Here is an 18325-nt window from a genome sequence, read left to right on the forward strand (position 1 = left end):
TTACTTTTCTTGTTTCAATCTTGATCATACATCAACGTTGAATCTAAAGAATTGATGTTATTGAAAGAAAACATATTTCATGGGATGTACTTTAGAAATTTAAAAAATATTTCATACAAAGGTTAAAAAAAAGATAAAATTTTTGTTTTGTGTATTTTGTTTGTGATTGAAAATTTTTTTCTTGAAAAACCTGTTTTTGTATTTTTCATTTCCTTTTTTTTTTATAATTTAAAAATGTGAAAAAATTTTTTCCAGATATTTTTTACCTTTGAAATATGAATGATAAAAAAAATATATAGATATGTGTGTGTGTATGTATATATGTAATTTTTTTCCTTGTTGGAGAAAAATTAATTTGTTGACATAGATGGGGAAATGGTCAGTCATTTTTAGATGAGAAAGAAAACGTGAGAAAATAAAAATAAAATATGAATGACTGATGAGATGTATGAAATATAAAAGTGAGAAAGAAAGAGGAAAGAGGGAGAGCGGGGAAGAGGGAGAGATGTGGTGATATTTCAAATAAAAAGTTGTGGTTAATTTGGTTCTTATATTTTTCTATTCTTTTGCTTGTAGTTTGTGCTGTATTGCTTGTGTTGTTTTGATTTGTGTTTTTTATTTTGTTGTTCTCAGAACAAATCCCTCATCCATGGAAAAAAAAAAAATTAAATTTGGAAAATATCTGCTATTGGAATAGCTTCTTTAGTGTTTGTTAACAGTTGGCTGAGATCCAGGACTACTCATGCAACATTCTAAACAAGCAAGAAAAACATTCATTTAGCTATACATACACACACACATATACACTCCCACTCACATATACACATACACTCTCTCTCATACACACACATATCATACAAAAAAAAAATCATACATTGCCATTGAGCTTATTTTTCTATGTTGTTGCAACAGATTTGCTTTGTAGCCACGGTGAGAGTTGTATGGTAGTGGTTAGTTTCTGTGACCTACAAGACATGCTAGCAATACACCCGATTAGGAGTAGCGAGGGTAGTGTCGGTGGATTTGAAGGGGAAGGCAGAAAGGGGGAAAGGAAGGGAGGGGAACCTGAATTTTTGCTGTTTTTAGAAGTCCATTTCATTGCTGCTAGCACTGGCTGCACTGTCACTAATTATTTCTAAAGAAGACTCTCTCGTTCCAGTTCTGCTCTCTTGGTCAGTAGAACTATTGCCCATGTAACAACCAGGTTTCCTGCACCATTTCATTAAACCTTCATCAACCATTATTTCATTGGCTCGTCCTATTAAAACAGGACCACACCCACATGGAATCATATAACTGTAATGAAATCAAGAAAAAATGAAGAGAAAATAGAATTAAAAGAAACAAACAAAAAGAAAGGAATTATAAATGTTTGTATAAATAGTTTATAAAGTATATAAGTTGTAATCTGCACTATAAAGTGGTTGGTGACAGGAAGGATATCTTGCTGTAAAATCCATGCAAGAAACATTATGAGACTATTGCAACTCATACAGCATAAAAAAATTGGGTATCAAATGATGGTGAATGCTAACAACATTAAAATAAAAGCAATACATACATGAGAAGTTTCAAAATATGAAAATCAGTTTTAAAATTTTCAAATGTTACATTTGTTCTGAGGGGACTAGATGTTATTTTTATTGTTTGCTTGTGACAGTACATGGTTTAGTGGTTAGGATATTTAGCTCATGATCATAAGATCATAAGTTTGATTCCCAGCAGTGCATTGTGTCCTTGAGCCAGACACTTTACTTCTCGTTGCTCCAGTCTATTCATCAGGCAAAAATGAGTTGTACCTGTGATACTAAAGGCCAGCCTTGTCACATTCTGTACCTTGCTGAATCTCCATGAGAACTACATTAAGGATATACATGTCTGTGGAGTTCTCAGCCACTTGCATATTGATTTCATGAGCTTTTTCTTTCAGAGCCTTTGAGGCTGGTGGGAGGAGTGGAGGAAGTTATCCTCAGACCAAAAACCTGGCCTGAATGCTTGCAACAAAGTGGACTCAACTTGAGGGCAGGTGGTTGAGGAGTAGTGGTGCTGTTGTTATTTCAGCCCCAAGCCAGCTTTCACCAAGCTGATCTTATACTCAAACACATTCTACTTATGACAATTCCTGGGATAATACAACTTGGATTACATTATCCAATGTATCTTTGAAGGAGATTTGATTCTTATTAACTCAGTAGCAGTAGTTGTATCTTTGTCAGTTCAATAGGGGCACATTTTGTTAGTTCATTAGAGACGCTTTTGTCAGTTCTGTAGAAGCACCTTTATCAGCTCTGTAGAGGCACCTTTGTTAGCTCAGTAGAGGCATGTTTTTTTAGCTCTGTAGAGGCACATTTGTTAGCTCTGTAGTGACACCTTTTATTAGCACACTAGAGGCAATCTTGTAAGCCAGGTGAGCAACTGTGTAGATGCTATCTATCCTGTGACAACAATGTAAAACTGACAGGTACTTTGTTAAGATGATGGGATGAATTCAAATTTTCTGTTGTGTTTAGCTTAGAGAAAAAGATAGCCACCCCAACAAATTAAGATGACTTTCTTAAGAAGAAATCTTCAGAGGTGTCCCATGACCATCAGATAGATAACAATCCTGTAGAGACATAATGTTATTTTAACAAACATCATACCACTCCAACCAACAAGAGAAGGAACCTTTATGTAGCCACTTGTTAAAAATAGCAGCCAAATCTCTTTCAAATTGTACCCTACCATCTTAGAAAAGGAAAGATACATTGGATAATGTGGTTCAGGTTGCACAATGCCTATAGTATATGAGATGAACATGGCTGAAATTCCTATGCTTATAGGAATGCTTAGTTGTCTAAATTTCAACCCTTGTGCCACTTGAGTGTCACCCTCCTTCACAAACAAAACACTTACATTCGCCAGTAGTGACCATCACTTTCCATCAATGCTTCTTCTTTCTCTCGCCGTTTCCGTTCTCGTCTTTTGGCAACTATGTGTCCCACTGACCTTATTCCTTCACAGATATCGCAGCTACATGCAACTACAAGGACAGAATTGTTGAGAGTAAAAATTATGTTATGAATGACATGACATCAATAGTAATTAGCTTACATTTAATCTTTTAATTCCCTTTTTTAGCAGAGTTAACGATACAAACTGGAGAACCAAAGCAGATGAATTCCTTTCAGCCAAAGAACTTACCACAATACAAGGGCACCTGTGACATTTTTCAAACATTTTAAAACAAGTATGAAGCTTCGGTTTTGTAGAAATAATAAGACAGCAAATTCCACCAATGTCAAATTTGCCTTTCATCCATTTGGGCGTCAATAAATAAGAACCAGTTGAACTGCGGGGTCGATGGAATCAACTTACCCCCTTTCCCGAAATTGCTGGCCTTGTGCCAAAATTTGAAATCAATATTAGATGAACTATGATATCTATGTCATTCTACGCTGGTCTTTCCTCTTACAACAAGTGTTGACAAAAGGTCATTGAAATTAAACTGCTATTCATTGCTTTCTTCTAAGATGCAATATAGGAGTCAATAAATGCTTTACCTCCATGTTTCCGAGGTTCTCCAGTTTGGTTGTCTACTTTGGTCTGGCGTTTTTTTCTTTTTAATATAGACCTTGCACCTGGATTTAAGCGGAGATCAACCACCTGAAAATAGTCAGAAAAAAAACAATAAAAAACAATTAAAAAAAACAAACATTCTGTGCATGCATTATATATATATATATATATATATATATATACACATATTGGGTCATTCCATAATTAATGCAGTTTTTTCAATTGCATGAACTAAAAGTTGGAGGGGGACGGGATAAACTACCTGTATCAACTCGCTATAAAAGCAGGTATTAATTTTACCTTGTGCTTATTCTTGGTGCATGTTTTGAAGAGGACAGTTCGATTTTAACAGTTATTTTTTCAAAGCTATAATGGAAGTGACAAAGGAGCATATTTGGCATATTTTGCTTTATGAGTTCAATGAAGATAACAATGCAACAGAAAGTGTGAGGAATATGAATGCAGTATATGGGTATTGGACAATAAGTATAAGCCAGTGTCAACGGTGGTTCCAGAAATTCTGAGCCAGAAACTACAGCCTAGAAGATGAGCCTTGTCTTGGAAGATCTGTAGAGCTTGACAAGAACGTCCTGCAATTCATGGAACAAAATCCCATTGAGGAACTAGCAGAGAAGCTTGGATTTTGTCATTCAACCATTCATTGACACCTGTATGCCATTGGAAAAGTCAGCAAATTGAGTCAATGGGTTCCTCACAAACTTTCTGAGTCTAATCGCATGCAGTGAGTGAATGTGTGCTCTTCTTTGCTGTCATGTCTCACAAATGAACCTTTTTTGGACTGAATAGTGATTGGTGACGAGAAATGGGTTCACTATATAAATGTCAAGCACTGAAGACAGTAGATAGAGTAATGAGAAACACTGGTACCCCAAGCTAAAGAATGTCTTCACCTATGTAAGGTGTTATCTGTTTGGTGGAATATGAAAAGTTTAGTCCACTTTGAACTTTTAAACCCAAACCAAACGATAACAGCTTGAGTGGCTTAAGTCAGTGCTAGAAGAAAAATGACCATCTTTGGTTTCAAGACAATAGGTCAAAAGAACAGAAAACACACAAAAAAGCATTAAAACAAATTGACTTAAAATGACTGGAAAAGGACTTGGAGAAAAGGAGGTAACATTAATAACTCTGAACACGTGATAAAAAAAGAGATCTGAAATTGTCCATGAGCAAGCATCCAAAGGTCAGTTTTCTAAAAGGATTTCTGATCATGATGACAAAATACCTTGTAGTATTAGTTACATCTCTTTTATCTATATGAGAAATTGTTATTATTACTATTGAAGCAGTTATTGGCAGAGAGTCATAAAAGTATCAGATTGTCTTTATGATATAATTAAAACGTATTTAGTTACCTCCCTTCAATTCTGAACTGAAATTCTGCCATGGTTGAGAGGATCAGTTAACTGATTAACTACATTCCTTCTGTATCAGTATGTAAACATTGTTTAACAAAAATGACCAAGTGCAAAGTAAAGAAAACTAATGGGTGCCGATTAAATTGATTGTTGTTGTTTAGACCCAGATCAACCCTGATTGTTTAGACGTTCCAACCTTGATTAGATACATTATATCTAGGTCTATATCAATTCATGTGTCCTCTTTTTAACATAACTGTAGGAATTATGCCAAGACAAAGGCATTGGAGCAAGAGATAATCCTCTGACTCATTGGATCATGCCAGACAGTCCAATCCATGCCAGTATGGAAAGTGGCTGTAAAGATGATGATGATGATGACTATTTGGATTTGAGGGAGCTTTAGCTGCTATTTCTGGAATATTGAACAAGCATTGCATAAGATCATTATGGCTTGTAGAATTCCATTAACTTGCACGTTATAACTTTAAAACTGGATGGACCGATACACATCAGTTCTTATATACAGCCTACAAAAACAGCAGTAAGCATAGGTACCAGGCTAGTATGGCTGGAGATAGATACTAAGTTAGAAAACCAAGAGGTTTCAAATCCCTAAACCTAGCAGTTACAAGTCAGGGAGCTGAAATGTTCCAGAAGATACCAAGTTGGCAGGTCTTTTGATACCAAGCCAGTGAGTCTCAAGCATGGCCACTGCCTAATGATTGAAATGAGTGAAAATATAAAAGAATATTCACAGAAACATATTATTTCTAAAATAGTGTATTAAAGCTAATGAAAATAAATGTGTGAAAAAATATGTTTTGAAATGAAATAGAATATCATGACTTACATATTCCCAATGTCGATCTTTATCTTTCCTCATCCGCCATCGTTTAACAAGAAGCACGCACGCATTGCAGATATCCCCTGATCTGTTGGCCACGTGAAAGCACCGCCGAAAGTCTCTTTCATAACGCTCACTGCTTGTAAAGCGAGAGCTAGAAGATTTCACGCGACAGATGCAACAGCCCGTCTGGCTGCGATACATCTTATGCCTGTTGCTGGACATTTTGAACAAGTCAAGTCGATAATGTTTGCTGAAAAATATAGAAACGTTTTTTTTTTATTATATTAGTTTTCTTTTGAAAATCTTCCTATAAAGAAACAAAGCTCAATCATTGTAATTTAGATAAAACAAACAATAGTAAAAGATTGATTAGACATTTTCAATGCTGTTTCACCACTTAACCCCCTCCACACCTCTTCCAGACAATTACTTAAACGATTAGCCACATAACTAAGTACACAAATGATTATGGGTAATGTAAATTAAAAATGTAGGTAGGAATGTATATTTTGAAACAGTTGAGCCTTTCTCCCTTAAAAATGTTCTCTTACTAGTTTTAAAGTTTGTATGCACATGTTACATATGTAATTTAAAGGAGCAAACAGGTAGACTTGTTAGAGTGTTGGGTAGAACACTTCACAGTATTTGACCTGACACTCAGCACTCAGAGTTCAAATAATGCTGAACCCAACTTTGACTTTCATCCTTTCAAGTTTGATAAAAAAAAAATGTATCAAAGCAAGGCAGTGGATTGATAGATTGCACAGCAGCAGATTAGATACCTTGTGGTGTTTGTTTAGCTCTTTACATTTTGAGTTCAAATGCTGCTGTGGCCCACTTGGTTGGTAGACTTAATCAGCTACCTGATTTAACATCATCACCTGGTTGGTATCTTGAGTACCTTTAGCAAAATCCATTCTGTTACTAGCATTCAGACAAGGACTCCAGTTTAAGGATACATTCTTTCCTTCTTACTGGTCTTAGAAGCTCTGTGAAAGGTCATGAACACCACACTACTTACCCTTCTGACTAAAAGATAAGAACCCAAAGGCTCTGGGTTCAATCTCACTGTGAAGTACAGAGGGTAAGTTGTGTCATACCACAGCCTTAAGATGACCTAAAGCCTGTCAGATAGATTGTACCTACTTTGAAGTTGATAGACTTAATCCATCACCTAGTTCAACACCACTGAGTGGTTGCCTTTAGCAGAGTCCACTTTGATGCAAGCATTTGGATCTGTTCTCCAATCTGAAACAAACTAAAATATCTTAATGTGTTGCTTCATACCATAGCTAACAACTGGTTGTCATTTCTTCTTCCCTTTAACTCTATAATTTTTGGAGTCCCTGATAAAGGTCATCAGTATTAAACCCTTCCTCTCTTGACCACATAATATTAAAAGAAAAAAATGTGAGGTGCAGGAGTGGTTTTGTGGTAAGAAGCTTGATTCCCAACCAAATGGAGAGAGAGAGAGAGAGAGAGAGAGAGAGAGATAGAGAGATTTAATATACTGAGTAAAAATTCAAAGGAGAGAGAATACATATGTTTAAAAATCATTTTGGATACTAATTGAAAAATATCTGTCCTATAAATTATTAACGGCGATTACAATAAGCACATATGCATACACACAAAGCATACATACATATACACACGTGCACACAGATGTTGAAACATTCATTCATACACACAAGCACACACACAAACACGCGCGTGCACATGAATATATATGTACCTATGTATACATGTATATTAACAATTTGAGAATTGGAGCAATGGGACAACATACAGTTTCTGCTCAATCCTAAATTCCGTGGAATTAAGTGTATGAGCGGTAGGACATCACTCTTTTGTGTAGTTGTGTGGTTGCTAGTTCGAGAGCTAGCAATCACAATTTAACTCCACTGAATTTGGGGCCAGTATGTGTGTGTGTGTGTGTGTGTGTGTGTGTGTGCGAGAGAGAGAGAGCGTGTTTGACAGTTTCAGAAGACAATATTTAAACATAACTAGGGGTTACCCCAGTCATTCTTGTCTTTATTTATTATTATTATCATTATTATTATTATTATTATTTATTTATTTTTTTTTTAACTAACAGCAACAGGAAGTATTGTCATCTAATTATATAAATAAATAAAGTAAATAAAATAAATAGATAAATAGATAAGCAATGTTTGTATCACTTTTCAGAGAAAGCAGTGCTGAGTAAGGGTGTGCCCTAACGAGGTGTTGATACAAAATCAAGATAGGCAATCAAGGAACTTATTCTGTTGCACTTTTTGGAGGGTAAACGGAATTTTTCTTTATTATTATCTTTTTATATATATATTTATATATAAATTCACACGACCTTTGCAGGTCCTGCTTCTCAGAGTCGATGTGGCTGATACGGGGGGAGATCTCGGTGAGTCTGAGAAACATAGTGAAAGAAAGGTAATGAAATGGAGACTGTTATGGTGAGAGAGAGAGAGGAGGAAACAGAAAGTGAGTGAGAGAGAGAGAGGGAAAAGAGAGAAAGAGGAAACTGTCACTGAGGAAAGAGAGGGGGGAGGGAGAACACACGTTGTTACTGAGGAGAGATAGGAGAGGAGGATAAACATTGTTACTGAGGAAAGAGAGAGGGAGGGAAAGAGGAGAACTATCAAGTCGCGAACAAATTGGAAGAAACAGACGACATATCACGTGACACACTGTCGGTGGATCTGAAATGGTGAACCGCGAATTTTTGAAAGAGAAAAGTTTCAAGAAAATATATATAATAATAATTGAACGACTTAAAAAGTGTTATTCACGATTTTCTTATTTATAAATACGATTTATAGAATAAGGTAAGTAACTGGGTTTTGTTTTTTCTCTATATTTTAAAACTTTGAAATAACATTGTTTTAAACTTGATGACAAGCGATGTGTGCCAATATATTTCGAAGTCAAAACCATTGAGAAACAATGTTTTATGCGGTAGATGTTTCACTCCCGCGAGAATTAAAAGAACAGACGAATGATACAGGGTATTCAATCATGACCATTCGGACAGTGCCTATACGACTAGGCCAGGGGTCCTTAACCGCCGGGCTGCACAGAAAGAGCAGATTTTAAAATTTTATTTCTATTTTATTGACTACCGCAGTCTACAGAGTGTTTTTGCATTATATACGTACTATATGTGTAATGTATATGTAATAAGTTGAGGCGCAATGGCCCAGTGGTTAGGGCAGCGGACTCGCGGTCATAGGATCGCGGTTTCGATTCCCAGAGCGGGCGTTGTGAGTGTTTATTGAGCGAAAACACCTAAAGTTCCACGAGTCTCCGGCAGGGGAGGGTTGCGAACCCTGCTGTACTCTTTCACCACAACTTTCTCTCACTCTTTCTTCCTGTTTCTGTTGTGCCTGTAATTCAAAGGGTCAGCCTTGTCACACTGTGTCACGCTGAATATCCCCGAGAACTACGTTAAAGGTACACGTGTCTGTGGAACGCTCAGCCACTTGCACGTTAATTTCACGAGCAGGCTGTTCCGTTGATCGGATCAACTGGAACCCTTAACGTCGTAAGCGACGGAGTGCCAACAAACAACAAACATGTAATAACTAGATTATATATCATGCATTTTATTGTGTTTTCCGGTCTGTGGGAAAATTGTCTTGCACTAAGCCGGTCCATGAAGCAAAGAAGGTTGGGGGCCACTAGACAAGACGATACTCATGTTTAAAACTCTATTTTCACTTTGTCATTCAGAAACATGTATAACTTGGCTTCACGACCGGGAGGGGGGAATATTTTACTTTACGATTAATAAGTGCAGTTGTAGAATTCTTCATTCTTTGTATTGTTGAACGGAATTCAATATTCTATTTACCAGTTATTCAGTGTAAATTTACCATTTATTCAGTGTAAATTTACCATTTATTCAGTGTAAACTTTTTGGAGGCGTGTATGGTTGCATCACATCGTTTTGAATTTTATTTTCTTCCGTTTTGAATTGTTGTTAAAGATGGAAAACTAATTTGCGTGATGTTGCCTTTAATACAATTTTTCTTCGAAAGAAGTTTTCACTTGACATGGATATTCTGAGGAATATCTGGTTGCTAGTTGTAAAAGGATAAGTCATCATATAGGCAGAGCCAGATTTATGTATGAGCCATGAACCCCTCCCCCAAGGAGGGCAGGGGAATATATTGGCTCAGGAGCCCCACTAGAGTTATATTCGGCTCAGTATACAGGAGCCATATGTAGTTTGATTGGATAGTCCAAACTATTTGCAACAATATGTACCATAAAATGAAACTATAACCCTCAATATCCAGGTGATGGTGTTAACGAAAGAAAGGGATGAATGGATGGATAGATTAAAGTGTGCGTGCGTATGTGTGTGTGTTTGTGTGGGTGTGTGAGAGAGAGAGTGAGAGAGAGAGAAAGAGAGAGTGAGAGAGTCATGACCAAATTAGAAGCAGACGATATGTCACGTGACACTGCGTTATGGCTGGTTCTCAAATAATCCAGCGCAAATTTTTAAAAGAAAAGTTTAAAATTTAAGAAAATCTATAAGATTGAACATCTTGAAAACTGTTTTATTCATGATCTTTTTAATACATAAAATGTAATGTGAAAAACAAAGGTAAATAATTTTCAACTTTAGAATGAGTTGGTTTTCTCTTATTTAATTTTCAAGCGTAGGAAAGTAATATATTTGATTTCTAGTTTGTCACAAATTGAAGCCATTGAGAAGCAATGTGTTTTGTTATAGATGTTTTGTTATAGCTGCTGATTAACAAAAGGGATAAAAGACTAAATTCAAAGACCTAACCAAGAATGATTCCCTCCATTTTATTTAGACAAGTAGGGAGTAACTTGAGGGATCCTACTTGGCTGCTATTTCTAGCTAGATGGACGACAAGATAGGCTTCAAAAGTTTTGTTTTGCGGTCTGAATTCTTTGCAGCAAAAGTCAATCCTGCTAAAAGCATTCAAGATCCAGGTGGAGGTGGTGTGTGTGTGTGTGAGAGAGAGAGAGAGAGAGAGAGAGGGAGGCAGAGAAAACGAGAGGAGCTGAAGGAGAGAGAAAGGAAGATAGAAGAGAGAGGGAAGGTGCGCGTTGAAGACTATCAAGTCATGAGCAGACGACACATGTGATATACTGTGTTATGCCAGTGGTCTTCAAAAAGTGCGCTGCGGATTTTTAAAGAAAAATTACAAACTTCAGATTAAACATCTTGAAAACCGTTTCATTCCTGATTTTGTTATATACAAATATGATTATAAAACAAGGTAAGTAATAGCTTTTTAAATTTTTAACTTTAAAATGAAATGTATTTCTTTTTAAACTTTCCCATAGACAAGCAGGGTATTTGAATTCTAGCTTGTCACGGTCAAAACTATTGAAAAGCAATGTATTTGTAATAGATGTTTACTCTTGAGAAAAATTTGAATCAGTAGACGATTGATAAAAGGCACCCTTCTATGGACACCCAATCTTTATTTCAGGCAATGTGTCTAAGATTGTTATCCAATGTACTCTTCCATCTTTTACGACCGATAGGGAGTGATTTGAGAGAATTCGATCGCTGTCTCTAGCAGGTCGAGCGATTAGCTTGACCAATTTAGGGTTCAAAATGGTTGTAAGGTTCAACTTCGCTAAAAGCGAGAGAGAGAGAGAGAGAGAGAGAGAGAGAGAAACTGAGCGTTCAACGCACTCTTTGAACAAATGGAAAGAGCAGACGACTTATCACGTGATAGACTGCTGAACACTCCGGCATTAAATCAACGAGATGAAATGGCGCGCCACGGAATTTAAAACTTTAGAAAATCTAGAGTCGTGTCTAAACGTCACGAATACTGTATTATTCATGATTTTGTCATCTACAAACGAGTATATGGTATGATACAAGGTAAGCAATAGTTCTCTAGTTTTAGCTTTAAGCAAAATGGGAGAATGATATTTTATTTGATGCTCCAGCGTTCTTGCATAAGTAAAAAAACAACAAAAAAACAGAACCAATGTGTCATATCATTGTAGTTTAGCCCCGAGGGAAATCTGGACGAGTAAACCAATTATAAAAAAAACGATCCATAAGTTAAATGCTCCAGTTTTAACTACATCGATTAGCAGCTAATATTATTTGGTTTAAACCGTCAGAGAAAGTTTTTTCATTTAATATTTTGTCTTCTTATCAAAAGCCTAACTACAGTTTAGCGCATCCATTTTCTCCACTTTATTTTTACGAAATTCTGCAGAAATGAATTTTTTAAGGTTTACATGACAATTGTCAGTTTTTGATATTTCTTCATCAAGAAAAGACATTCTTATCATTTTAACTATTTTGACAACTTGTTCATAATCTTTGAAGAACGTATGCCATTATCCTCATCGATATTATTTATTATCAATACGAAATCGGAAGGCATGATAAAATATTCTTTCTAGTTTAAGTTTTGTTTTCGACAATATAAATCGAAAGTAATCAGAAATTCGAATATTTTCCATTTGTAGGTTATAACCCAATTAAAATGTATTATTGAATTAAATTCACTACCTTATTTACTTCCATTAAACCCGTTATATTGTTAGCTGTTGGTTGACAAAAGGGAGAGTATTTAACTCAAAGATTACTCTAAATGACTTCCATTTTTTTAAAAGACAAGTAGGAAGTAACTTGAAGGATATTTGGCTTCTATTTCTTGCAAGGCGAGCGACCACATGGGCTTTAACAGTTTAATTTTGAGGTCCAGCTAAAAGCATTCAAGATGCAGATGGTGGTGGTGCGTGAATGTATATGAGTGAGAGAGAAAGAGGGAGAGAGAGGGAGGGGGGAGAGGGAGGGAGATGGGAAGAGAGAGCGTTCAACACTATCAAGTCGTGAACAAATTGGAAGCAGACGACACATCACGTGACTGTTATGTCAGTAGTTCTCAAATGGGGAGCTTCAGGCTTTTGAAAGAAAAATTTTAAACTTGAGAAAATTCGTAATAATGATGGAACGACTTGAAAAAAATGTTATTCACAATTTTCTTATACATAGACATATATAATTTATAAAACGAGATAAGTAAAAATTTTCTATATTTTTAACTTGAAAATAAATTTCTTTTAACTTTCATGCGATGTGTATCATGAAGTGAAAACCAAGAAGTAACGTGCTATGTCACAGACGTTTAGTCCCGGCAGAACTCTGAGGGAGCAGATCATTGATAAAATGCGATCCACCATGACTATTCTATATTTTAAGTAGTGCATTTAAGACTATGTTATTTAATGTATCCATCCCTCCCTTTTTTAAAAGACATAAGGAATGATTTAAAGATACTTGGCTGCTGTTTCTAGGAGAACAAATGACTAGAAAGAGGCCTTCAAAGGTTTGCAATAGAGTCAGCTCTGCTAAAAGCACTCAATACCTAGTCAAAATTTGTGGCTTAGTAGCCAGCTTTTTTTTGGCAAAAATGTTGTATCCAAATGAACAGAATGCAATACTTAATAAGTAATTTAGTTTATCGAATCCAGGAAGAAGGAAAGATAGAAAGTAAACTGAATTTGTGTAAAGAACTGAGTCTATTCTTTTGAGGAAAAGAACTGGACACAGAGGGAAAGAGAAATGGATATGTCGAACAAAATAGGAAGCAATGGATTAAGAGGACAAAAGGGTCAGACAATAGCGTTAAAGAGAACGGGATAACAATTTCAACGTAAAACGTGCGGACGTCACACGTTTGTTCTCAGAAACTAAAAAAAAAAAAGTTTGAAGTTAATATAAAGAAGGAGAAAAGAAAAAGACACAAAGAGCGAGAAAAGAATACATGTTGCGATGAGAGGTTGGAAACAAGTACTGTCATGGACTAAGACAGTGAACAAAAAGGGTCAGCTAAAAAAGAAAAAAAAAAGGCAAACAAAAAACGGCAAGAGACTAACATTAACAAAATGTGTGTATATGTGTGTGTGTGTGATATATACAGGCGTGAAGGTGTGTGGCTTAGTGGTTAGAGTATTCAGCTAAAGGTCGTAAGTTCAATTCCTGGCGGTGCGTTGTGTCCTTCAACAAGACACTGTACCTTGCTCCAGTTCATTGGGTTGGCAAAAATGAGTTGTACCTGTAATTCAAAGGGCCCAGCCTTGTCATATTCTGAGTCACATTGAATCTCCCTGAGAACTATGTTAAGGGTACGTGTGTCTGTGGAGTGCTCACGAGCAGTCTGTTCCGTTGATCGGATAAACTAGAACCCCTGCCATTGTAACCGATGGGGTGCCAGTCATGTATATAGACACATATATGCACATATATACACATATGCATACATAAAAATCCTTAGATATATATATATATATATATATATATATATATATATATATATACACACACACAAATCTTGGATTTTCTTACCCCCTACAATACTATTGGATTACCATCTCGGATTTCGCCGGCACCCTTTATTATGTATATACATATATGCATATAAATGTGTGTATGCCCGAACTAATCATTCTTTGGTTAACCAACATGTGTAACCTTTACACTGCTATCCAAACACTTTGCTAATCAGGTTCTTGCATGAAACACTGCTAAGGTGATAGCTTGGATTTTATCTACCTCCTCACTTAATATATGTGAGTGGTTTCCTTATATGAAAACCGAACGAAGTCATTTATGTAGAATCTTGGGTATAGATTTGACGATTTTTATGTCACCTTTTTTCCCAGAAACAGCTGGGTGAATAGCCAATGGCATTGGAGAACATAAATATTAAAGTTGTAGTTGAGAAAAAGTTAGCAGAATAGAGGACTGGATATTGGAAAAGAGATACTCATGTTGACATCATCATTACTGCTCAATGCTGTGTGAACACTAAAGGCTGTAGGACGCGACATGGACAGCTGAAATGAAGACTACAAAGCCGTGATCAGCAGAAAGGGACACAGCAAGCTTCTTTACTGCGTCTGCACACCGGAATTTATCCCTCCAGTCTTTGAACAGGGACTGAGGCTCAATTCAGATAGCTAAAGTGAAGGTGCTGGAGTGTGTAGTCAAACCCAGGCTGGAGAGGCTTGCCGCAGGAAGGCCATATATGTGGCAGACGGATCCAGTTCTTTGCCATACCTCTGCAAAGAATCACAAGTGGTTGTCAGAGATTTCCTACGACTTCATCAACTCCAACTTCTGTCCTCCAAATTCCTCTGAATATAATCCCATGCATGGGGCGCGGTTGAGAAAAACAGCAACATTCTACTTGCAACATAAAAGCCAAGATGTAGCCAAGAAGAGGTGTTCGAAGATCTTCCCAAGAACACAATGAGAAACGTATGCACCAGGTTCTGGAACTGTCTTGAAGCCGTGGTGGCAGCTGAGAGTGGCTACTTTGAGTAAATTGTTATCTCCCAGCCATAAATTAGTTGATATATTTTGACTTAAAATGTTTTCCTTATTATTGGATGAGATATTGTTTTCTTATCTTTTTATGCAAACTGTCAAATTTAGCCTGAACACTATGTGAAGAAACTATTAGTAGCTCTTATACCTATACACACACATATACTATACATACACTATATATATATATATATACAAATCTATATCTATATATAAATATATGCATATATCTAATAGATACATACACATATATATGCATACATGTGTGTGTAATTATACAAAGGTCGACTGAAAAGTTCATAGGCTGAACAAGATACCCTCATGGAATGTGGCCAATTTTTCAACAAAGTTTCCCCTTGTGGACTACTCACTTCTTCCATCAGTGTTGCCGTGCTTGGTTCCCATTGAAGAAGTTTACAACCTGTTGTCATCAGTCTTTAGCAGATATGATGCCATCATCATTGCGATACTTGTTCCTAGTCAAGTGTATTTTTTTTCATGTTGGGGAACAGATGATAGTCAGCTGGGTTCAAATCTAGTTGCCCAGATTAGGGAGGGTAGTTAACCAGTTCAAAATCACAGCCACGCATAGCAGCCATTGAAATGAAGGACTTGTATGCTGGGGGATTGTTCTCATGGAACTAGAGCCCTTTCGTCAGTTTTCATGAGCGTTTGGTCTTGATAGCCTTTTGAAACTGCTTAATACTCTCCATTGATGGTGCGGCCCTTTTGAAAATAGTCAATAAACACAATGCCTTTCGCATCCTAAAAAACTGGTGAAACAACCTTGGCCTTCTTTGAAGTAGGTGAAGTAAGTTTCCACTGCATGGATTGTCTCTTTGTTTCTCGCTCAAAGTGATGAGGCCAACACTCATCCTGGGCTAGAAAATGTTCAAAGAAACTAGCTGGATCTGTCTCAAACAATGTCAGATTTTCTCATGATGTGATCAGCTTGGTGCGCTTTTGATCAGGTGTCAGAAGAGGTGACACCCATCGAACAGAAACTTTCGTCATACCTGTCATCCATCACTAGGTGCTTTCCTCAGTGGTAGCTGTTGCAGGACATCAGACCTTGGGTGATCTTCAACACTCTCCCTTCCCATCCTAATTTCAGTTGCCCACTTTTGCACTGATGATAAAGCTACGGTGTCGTTCCCTAATATAACAACAATGTCAGCATGAGTGTCCTTGAAGGCTAAACCCCTTTTCTGCAGGCACTTGATAACATGACGATGCCAAATTTTGTCCATTTTCAAGATAAGTTGCTACTAGTTGTTTTTGAAGTCTTCTTTGAACAGTCAGATGTCAGTTTACCTGGAAAGAAACAATGCAGTTATTAATAAGAAGGGTTGAAATTAATGCATGCGAGATTTCACAGGTATAGCGTCACTCCTTCATAGTCAGCCTATGAACCTTTCAGCCCACCCTCGTACATATATAGGAGACAGACGTCAAATGATAATGATGATGATGATATGCGTATGTATAGATATGTATTTTATTAGCGTGTGTGTATGTGTGTGCGTGTGTGCACGTGCACACTTGTAGGGTGTATTGGTATATAAATGGATGTATGTATATACGTATACACATATATGCACTCACATATAAACGCACACATGTATGTGTGTGTATATATACATACATATATATATATATATATATGTATATATATATATATATACGTATACATACAAGTACACACACAGCAACCATGGTAAAAACAGACAGGGGTGACAACCCTAAAATCTTAAATGAAAATAGTATTCGGGTAATGCAGTGGAAAGGAGTCTGATGTTGACAGTACGATGGCAAATCAGTATTCGTACTATATATTGCATATTCGAGTTTATTGAGCATAAACAATGAATGGCTTGATAACTAGAAATTATAACTTGAAAGAACCCAAGGGCACGCTAGCATGAAATGAACCTGGTACACAGTGTAGTGAGCCGAGAAATTTTAATTGTTTAAAATTACATTGATGATGATCTCCACATACTGGCGAGATCAGACTCACTTTCCTCTTATGGCTCACATTCTATTTTCAATTAAAATTTCCTGCCTCACAACACTAAGTACATTAGCACCGACCTTACCATTTTGTTTTCATGCCGAGATTGTCACTGGGTATTTTCTCCTTGTCCTTATATACACCACTACCCCCATACAAACACACATTATTCCTTCCTCCCCACCAAAAATGTGCATACAATGAGAAAAAAAATGCAATATCAGATTCCATATTTATTAGAAAATGAAAACTGCAATAAATGTTACTCTCAGTTTTACGTTTCCAAAGATACACCACCCCACCACTCTCTATTTCTCTCTGTCACACTTTCTCATAAACGCGTGCGCGCATTATACAGTAATCCCTCGACTATCGCGGGTATTACGTTCCACCCCCACCCCACCCTCGCGATTAGTGAAAATCCGCGAAGTAGAAACAGTACTGTATTTTAATTATTATTTTTATAATTTATATATATTTATTTTAATATAAATGCAAAACAACACCACGGAAGAATCGACGTGGGCTTAGGTAATAAACCGCGATAGGTGAACCGCGATATGGCGAACGATTACTGCGCATATATAAACATACACTTACATACAGAAGACGCAGACATTCAGATATACACGTATACACATTGAGTATGTATGATGTAAGTCGTTAGCAAGCAATGATCTGCAGTGTCTGCCAGACGAGATACAATTCTATTCACATTCATATATTGTTCTTTCCTCCTTTAATAGCACAGGTGGTTTGTGGCGGTGAAAGTTCATCACTCTAAGAGTCAATGACCTGGTGATCGCAGACGAGAACAACGAACTTTCATGCTGACAGAAAAATAATTGATTAAGTGACAGACAAGCAAATAAAATTTAGAAATCTACCAGACTGCTTAAAAGACGAAATATAGAATTCATGTAAAGAATTTTTTTTTTTTTTTAAATATTTCTTTCACAGTTTAAGTTGAGTTCTGTTCAATCAGTGCTGTTCTAGCCATGATCATCTCGTCTTTGTATATCCCTATCCAATGCATTTTTTCTGTATTTCAAACGAGGAGGTGTTACTTGAGGGAGATTAAGTGCAGGTTGCTAGATCAGTTTTATAAAATATAGCACACAATTTTTCAAAAACTAGCGGAATGTCTTACAGAGAAACCGAAAATGAATGTGTGC

General features: G+C 36.6%; 1 protein-coding gene across 2 annotated transcripts in view; it reads right to left on the reverse strand.

Moving 5' to 3' along the window:
• Positions 1 to 249: 249 nt before the first annotated feature.
• The window catches only part of LOC128250432 (SIN3-HDAC complex-associated factor-like), a 36265-nt gene continuing 18189 nt past the window's right edge, over positions 250 to 18325 (reverse strand). For both annotated transcript variants that reach the window (XM_052975406.1, XM_052975407.1), the window contains exons 2-5: positions 5791 to 6037; positions 3543 to 3645; positions 2896 to 3022; positions 250 to 1296 (exon numbers count right to left, since the gene is read on the reverse strand). In XM_052975406.1, coding sequence (XP_052831366.1) covers positions 1083 to 1296; positions 2896 to 3022; positions 3543 to 3645; positions 5791 to 6009 — 663 coding nt within the window. In that variant the 5' untranslated portion in view covers positions 6010 to 6037 and the 3' untranslated portion in view covers positions 250 to 1082. The remainder of the gene's footprint in view (positions 1297 to 2895; positions 3023 to 3542; positions 3646 to 5790; positions 6038 to 18325) is intronic.

The sequence above is a fragment of the Octopus bimaculoides genome, chromosome 21, assembly GCF_001194135.2.
Source record: "Octopus bimaculoides isolate UCB-OBI-ISO-001 chromosome 21, ASM119413v2, whole genome shotgun sequence".
In the NCBI taxonomy this organism is placed as follows: Eukaryota; Metazoa; Mollusca; class Cephalopoda; order Octopoda; family Octopodidae; genus Octopus; species Octopus bimaculoides.